The following is an 8,386-nucleotide window of genomic DNA, read 5'->3' on the forward strand; positions in this document are numbered from 1 at the left end:
TTTTATTTGTAATATAATGTTTAAAAATGTAATATATGTATTTATTTTAAACAGGACTATTAATATTTTCATTCAAAATACTCGCAATCCGTTAATATTTATTTTTTAAATACTTTTTCTGTCTCTTAACGACTACGTGAAAATAGTTAATGTTGTCTGTGTGCTGGGCGCGTGGAATTTCATATATTAATATGCTCCAATTATGCAGTAAAAAGGACCAAATTTATCCCCTAATTCAGTGACAGATGCTCTTCATACAATTGAAACCCGAATCATTTAAATCTAGTAAAGGGCCAATTAATCCCGTCCGGGCCACGGTTAGGCTCCCCGGCCAGCTCCTGGTCATGCTACCGACTTAAAGACGGGCTCCCAAGCCAGCTCCCGGCTTAAAGCCGGGCTCTCGTGCCGTAGAATGGCCAGCCCCCGAGCTAAATTTCTACCCGGATAGACTCCATGAAAATATAAATCACATTTTTCTAAAGAAATTTAATCAGGGTGAATTAACTTCATCAAATTCATACTCAAGAATTTATAAATAAATTACTACAATTTCAAATACAGAATCATATTACAGAAATCTTGTTATGTATTATTTATTTTAATTTCCAATGTAATATCTTAAAATTTTCCGATTTTTAGCTGAAGATCTAAACCGAGAAATCATTTCAAATTGAAAAATATTTGTTTGGAAAATTTAAAGAGTGACTAAAAATTCTAAAGGGAGATTTGAAATTAAAAACTACGTTTAAAATAAAAAAGATAAGAATTAAAATACGTAACTGAAATTGATGCAGCAACAAATGAATAATTTTGGAAATTTTAAGTGGTTACAGTTTTAGAGTTCTGAATTTACATATTGCACGCTGAATGTTAAATTTTTCCCTTTCATAGATTTTAATTTTGCAACTAAAATTTAAGTGGTGAAATTTTTGAAAGTATAATTAGCAATTAAAAAATTATTAGTTTTTAAGTGGTTCAAATTTACTTCAAATAATTGAAATTTCACAGGGTTTGAGCGTAAAAAAGTTTGAAGATCACAATTTTTTGTGACTATACATTTTTTCAGTTTTGGGTAAGTTCGTCTTCATTTAAGTTTCAAGATTCTGGAGTAGCATTTTAAAAATTTTTAATGTTTCACATTTAAAATTACTATTTAGTTTGAAAGTTCTGTTAATATAATTCAAATCTTTGATTTTATCAAAAATGATTTAATTAGCTTCAATGTTAAATTATAATCTCATTATGTAATAACAAGTAAAATTTCTAAAATTTCAGATGCTTTGGTTTTGAAATATTAAATTGTGAAATCTTAATGGCTCTGAATTTAAAATTGTTCAAATGCAAAAGTTTGCAATTTTTAAATACTTTATTTTGAAGACTTTTAATTATTTTTTGGGATTCAGACTTAATTCTTCCTAAATTTCCCTAAATTCTTTTAATGTCTTTGGAATTCTCTTGAAATTCTTTCATTCTTTTAATTCTGCGATTTTTTTTCATATGTTTACATTGTTTTCATTTTATTCGAACTTTTTAAAATTCACCTTGACTTTTGATGAATTTCACCGAAATTCTTCTCATTTACCTTAAACTCCCCTAAATACTTTTCAAGTTGACGGAAATCAATGAAATTTCTTGTCGCTTTAAAACATTTCCATAGGGACTGTGGGGCCTACAATCAGAATAAGCAGCTAACTAAATTTCTATCTACTTATTTCTATTCTCGAACCAACGAAATCGTCATTGACTTCCTTGTACGACCGTCTATATGTACATCTTCATGATTTAATATGATACTTGATTATTAAATAAATACGACAGTATAAAAAATTAAGTTTATAAAAAAGAGACGATGGTGTTACTTCTATTCGCATGACGATCGCAATTTTCATATTTTACTTTAAGAACGGTTTAATAAATAAAATAAAGAATAAATTAAAAGTATATTTTTTAAAAGGACGGTTTATCTTTCTGCAATAGAAGTTTCGAAATGAAGGGTGAAAACGCAGAAAAAACGGATGGAACGAGTCTGAATCGACATTTTTTACCAGTTACGACTCTGCTGAAAATTTCGAATCAGGAAATCGTTAAATTTCCATAATTCTGTAGTTTATGTCATTTGTAACTTCGTTTCGGAAATCATAAAAATAGTCATAGTCATTAAAGTGTAAAATATAAGGCTTGATTATATGAATTCTGAGCTCCCGATGGTTAAAAAAGCCGATTCCGGAAGAAACTCGCTTCTTATTTTTTCTGAGAAGAGACAACGTTGCTTTTTAGTTATAAACATTTTATTCCATAATAGTTGTAACATTGAATTTTGCCTAAAAACCTAATTATTTAGAATCTTTTGTAGTAGCGCGTGGCCTTGGCTCCAGTTTTGCTATCGGATAAGTGCTGGAAAAAGAAAAAAGGAATTTAAAAGTTAGAATTTGAAAGAATGAAAATCGTGGAAATTAGTTTTTTAATGATTTAATTAAAAGAGAATTCTTTTTTCATTGTTATACTTACAACTGTGATACCATCGTCCAGGAATTCGTAGACGCGGACAGATTTGTTTCCTCCGGGAAGTTCGGTTTCAGTGGTGAATGTGTCGCCATCTCTTGTCGTTACACTCTGAAAAATGAAAAATTTATTTATTAGTTCATTTCCTTTTTCAGATATTTTTGTATTAGGAAAGATTATTCATATATTCTGCTATTATAATTATTTTTTGAAAAGATGCAGATTTAATTGCTTTTTAAGTTTTTATTTAAGTTCTTTTAGAATGGAGAATTATTGTATTATAAATATTACGTGAAATAGAATGGATTTAATGCTTTAACGATGATTTATTATGTCTGGTTCCAATCGTATACGTATACGCAAGGATTTGTTAACCTAACTCGAAATTTCAAGATTAAAAATTTGAGCATAAATTGAAATAAAGAGTAAAAAATTTATTTATCTAAGTGCCATTTTGTGGAAAACGCGTTTTATTGGCTTAAAAATTCTTTAAAATTGTACCAAACATTGAGGTTAAAGAAAGTATCCAAATTCGAATAGGAAGTGGGTTTTTAAAACTCGCGAATTTCCGGAAATAATAACTCTTTCGCAAATAATTTTGCGAAAGAGTGATTTTTGTAGAAAACTTAAGTTCATATAAAAAGATGACCACAAGCTATATGAACTTAGAAAAATATACTTTAAATCAGCCGGTAACTTGTAGAGAAGTATTTCGGCTTCATAGCCGAAACGTTGCGTGTTTGACTCTCGCTGCCTATATATTTTTTTATTTGATTTTTTATTTATTAAATGTTTATCAATACAACTGCCTGCAATAATTTTTTTAAAGTATGCTAATATTAATTTTCATAGTGCCTTCATTGACGGAACAACTGAATATTAAACTTGATATTTTTCGCAAATAATTTATTTTCTCTAAGTGTTTTTTTTTACAATAGTTACGAATTGTATTTAAATTAGAAATTTACACGAAAATGAGTTTTTTACATTTTTGTTGTTGTTGCATTGAGGAATTTTCGCTTCAGAAGGTACGCGAATGAATACAGACTGTATTCATATTGCGTTTGGGCAGAATTACGCTCGAGGTTTTTTAAACGAAAAAAGGTTAATTGGGAAATAAAAAACTTTCCTCCAAGTCAATACTGTATTATACAGTTTTTATTTTCCAACTAACCTTTTTTCGCTTAAAAAACCTCGAGCGTAAATCTAATTTTAAATATAATTGGTAAACATGATGGAAACATTAATATTCATAGAAAATAAATTTATTTGCGAAAAACATGATAGAGTTTAAAAAAAATCATTTTTTCCCTGAAAGAGGATATTAAAAAAATATTATTCGCATAATTTTCGAAGACTATTGAAGTAAAAAAAGTATACAAACATTTAAATTCAAAAAAACTAAAATAAAAAAGGGCAAACAACAAGAATCGAACACGCCACCTTTCGGATAAGAGGGTGAGGTGCTACTGCCAGAGCTGCCGGCAAATTAATATTCAAGTAATGAGCTTTCATTACAAAAATTTTAAACCGAAAATTAGTTTCAGTTCGAAACTTAACTACAAAAATGGCAAAAGTAAGGCTTTTCAAATTCACAGAAGCATTCATGTTTCCATGCCTTTAATTGCCTGCCCAGTGATTTAGAGTTTAAAAGCTTATAATTATACTAATTTTTTTGACCTTGATTCTAAACCAATGTATGAAGATTATTATATTTTCAAAAAAAGGAAAAGAATAATAATTGCAGAAATTAACGCATTTCTAAAATTGCTAATATTAAAAGTCATAATATTTGCAAGAACTGAAATAAAGACTTCTTTTAAGAAATTTAGGTAATTTATTTAGATCTCAATTTTTAAAAAATCTTAAAATATTCATAGGCAAACTGCAGATCGGAACGAATCATGAGTTCAGTAGTAGTTTCCTTATTTAAAAATTGCTTTCAAGACTGGAAAGTAATCTATTTTGTCAGAAATAATTTTATGCAGATTAATTATGAAAAATATTCTCCATCAAAAAACAGATTTCGAAACTATCTTATTTTTCGGCTCATTAGAGACAAGAATAACCAAAAAAAAAATTCTCCCTCTTTTTTCTTTTAGCTATTTCTGACTCTAATTTTCCGAAAAGTGAGATAGTTTGGAAATCTATTTTTTCATGGTGAATCTTTTTAATGCTTATTCTGTATAAAATTATTTTTGATAAAATACATTACTTTTCACATGTAAATAAAAATACTAATTTTGTTATAATCCCTAAAAGGCTAAATGCGTTTTATTTTAATTTCTACATTAAAATTAATTTGAAAGCAAAGAAATTTCCGACATCAAATAAGCACAAGAGGATTAAAAATAAAACTGATGAAATCCTTTCACTGAACGTGGAATTTGATGGAATTTTAAAGCTTGAAGTTTAAAAAAATATGAATGAAAACGTCCCCACACTTTTCAATGATGTCAATTATATCTTAAATTTATTTTTTAATATTTTATAGCCACATATTTAATAGTTTTAGGAAGGTCAAATAATCACTTAATTCACCTTCATCGTAACTCCATGGGGCATGGTTTCATCATAGGGTACACCCAGTTTGAAAGTAGAAGTAGTGCTTTTTCCCTCATTGGTGACAGTGATGACAAATTCATCTCCGGATTCCTGGACGTCAAGGACCGGCTTGCTTTTAGCAAAAGTTGCAGCTTTATCGGCTTGTTCGCCACCAGAAACTGTCCTTAAATATTCTTCAAAACCTTCGCTCTTCTCATGTTCGTACTTTCCAACAATCTGCACCATTTTTGCAAATTTGTTATTTAAATGTAAAAATCGAAAGAAATTTTGTTTCACAACCGAACTTTTTTCACTTCTAGACCTTCACTGGGCGCAACAAGCTTTAAGGCCTCTGGCGATTCAACGCCGGCTTTTATAAGCACCAGCAGCGTCTGATTATGCAATGACGCTATATCTCTTCAAGTCTGCCGAGGAGGTTGATCCTCAGATTAAAACCTATACCGGCTCGGCTGATAGGGGGATTTGAACCCTGGCCCGCTAGCCCCCACTCGGTTGTCCAATCTCTTTCGATTTATCTGACGCATTCATTGCTAACATTGTGAACCGTAAGTCGACAACGATTTTAGTGGAGTGAGTAGTGCAACACTGCAGATCCTAAGAGGAAGACCTTTCAAAACCAAGACAATGAGGCAAAAGATTGCCCCATTTGGACCAAGCGAAGTCTTCTTAACTAGACTTCGAAGAACTCCACTTGGAAGGAGAATTCAATTTATCAGCTAATATGGGCAAAGTTAAAAATACATCAATTTTGAACAAAATCAGCTTTCTAAGAAACAGTTGAATTTCCTACCAAAATGTGGAATTTTCAAGACAAAAAGACGAATTTTGTGTACAAAATAGTTGAATTTTAAACCCAAAAATATGAAGTTTTAACAAAGAAATTAATTTTTAATCAAATAGTTCAATTTTAAGTTAACAAAAAAAACGAATCTTCTACAAAACAGTTGAATTTTAACCCAAAAATAGTTAGTTTGGACAAAGTAGTTCAATTTTCAGTCAGAGATGAATTTGCTACTAAAATGTCAATCTTTAACCCCCCAAAATTAATTTTTAAGAAAATTGTTCAACCTTTAATCAATGAATGGAATTTTCATCCTAAAAGATGAATTTGCAATAAAAAATAATATATTTGACATTTCAAGAAAAAAATATCTTAGAAAATGAAAGATCCCGGACGTCCTATTTTTCCTGTTTATATAAATAGCAACAATGTAAAATTTGGAGCAGGTAAAAGAATTTAAATCATTTTTACCAAAATTGGCCGGAAACCCCCGAAGAGCCCATGTTTTTCTTTATTTACGTCAAAATTGATTGTATTCAAAAATTGTTCAAATAAAATCGGCATATCTCATTGAAGTACATTTTTGTTGTATTATTACATTCTCATAAGAGAAGATATTAGATTTGTGTATAATTTTAACCAACCCGCTTTTGTCAAATTTCAACATTTTGAGACACCTTGCATCCAAAAAACAGGTTTTTACGAATGTGTCTGTCCGTCTCTCTGATTGCTCGTTCGTTGGTTAGTGTCTGTGGATTTTTTGTTTGTTGCACGATAACTTTCGAAAGAGTTTCATAATTCTAAGACTACTTTTTTAATATTTAAACATTCTTTTTACGTTTATTAGTAGTACGGAAAAGACAAAAAATTTATTCTCATAACTTTTTTTCAAAAACTAAACTTATCGGTGTTATAGTATTAACAAAATTCCGAAAAACAAACGAAAATGAAAATTTCAAGCTAAACAACGTACGATATGAAAAAAAGTCAGACGAAGAAAAACTTTGAATTTTGAAGCCCTACAAGAAAAACCGTTTGAATTTTTTTAAGAAATTGAAAATTCAAATTTTTATTGCACAAAAAATAATAAAAAATTCGATTTTGCGGTCAAAATATGCAAGGTATGAGATATTACGATTCCACAAAAATTACGAAATCAAAAAAGATCTACAAATTTTGTTTCAGTCATTTTTTAATAGGACGCGTAGATTTTATTTTATTCGTGAAAACATTAGAAATTAAATTTTTGGACAAACGACATAAGGCACTAAAAATTAGTAAGATAAAAGTTGTTCATTTAAAAAAGAGCAAAAACTCATCCAAAATTGTCATGAATAATTTTTGGGTAGGACGCGTGGTTTTTTTATTCGTAAAAAATAAGATTAAAAATAAAAAATTTAATTTATGTAGAAACGAGACAAGTTGCAATAAGATGTTAATTTTTTTTTAATTAGGATACACACTTTTTTAATTAATAATATAAGACTATGAAAATACTTTTTTTTCAATACCAATGCATATTATGAATTATAATAATATGAATTTATTGGAATTATTTACATTTTTCAGGGTAAATAAGAATAAAATTTAATGCAAAGTAAGAAAAGAATATTAAAGTAATCATTAAAAATAAAATTTTAGTTTTTTTGCAATATTTTAATAAGCAACCCCAGACTAGATATAACATAAATTTGATATAAGTGAGTTGAAAATAATGTAGAAAAGTTCTAATCTTGGAGAAAATCGAGTGCGAAGCACGAGATATTTGATGAAAATGTGTTCGTTAAAAGCAAAGGAGTTTCAACAAAAGAGAATTCACAATTGCCAAATTACAGTTGTCGATTCTTTGACCTTAAATTACGAATGTCTGCGCACAAATGTGGGAGAAGTACAATGACCAAGCGCGTAGCGCGATGTAAATCGAAAATTCAACAATTGAAAAAAGTGTGAAAAAATCAAAAAGAAGATATTTAACATTTTTCAAAATTAGTGGGCATTTATAATTTCACTCAGTCGACACCACGAAAAAATAAATTACCATCGACGAACCCTATAAATCTCAAGTCGTTAGTTTTTAAGGAGATTCTATAATAATTATAAAATAGAGAATTTTTTAAAATACTTCATTTTTGGTCGTTGCATTTTTTCACTGATAAAAATTTTGATATTCTGATGAAATTTCTGCAAAGAAATTGAATGAAATTGAATTAAATGTATCAATCCCACACTCGAGAATTTATTAATAAATTAATGTGGCATGCGGGTTTCAAAACTTCAAACGCGTGGGAACAACTTGAATTAATGTAAATTCCAAAATGTAATTTGGAAAAATATCTTTAAACTAAAAATAATTTATGAAAAAACAACTGAAAACTTGATGCAAACCAATATACAGTTTCAATTTGAAAAAAAGCTTTGCAATGTACACTTGTACAAACCCACACCTATTTCCCATACCCATTTCCTAATGCACTAAAAAAAACATCAGGGTGTCTACTCAAATCGTAGAAAAAAATGCTCTCACATTTGTGGGTTTTT

General features: G+C 29.0%; 1 protein-coding gene across 1 annotated transcript; it reads right to left on the bottom strand.

Moving 5' to 3' along the window:
* Positions 1 to 2,266: 2,266 nt before the first annotated feature.
* Positions 2,267 to 5,446, bottom strand: LOC117181840 (fatty acid-binding protein homolog 6-like). The gene is made up of 3 exons (XM_033374835.1): positions 5,044 to 5,446; positions 2,509 to 2,613; positions 2,267 to 2,394 (listed from the first exon to the last, which is right to left on the bottom strand). Exons 1-3 carry the CDS (start codon positions 5,290 to 5,292, stop codon positions 2,338 to 2,340), a joined length of 411 nt encoding a protein of 136 aa, XP_033230726.1. The 5' UTR covers positions 5,293 to 5,446; the 3' UTR covers positions 2,267 to 2,337.
* Positions 5,447 to 8,386: the final 2,940 nt, after the last annotated feature.

Source organism: Belonocnema kinseyi, chromosome 10, assembly GCF_010883055.1.
Source record: "Belonocnema kinseyi isolate 2016_QV_RU_SX_M_011 chromosome 10, B_treatae_v1, whole genome shotgun sequence".
NCBI lineage: Eukaryota > Metazoa > Arthropoda > Insecta > Hymenoptera > Cynipidae > Belonocnema > Belonocnema kinseyi.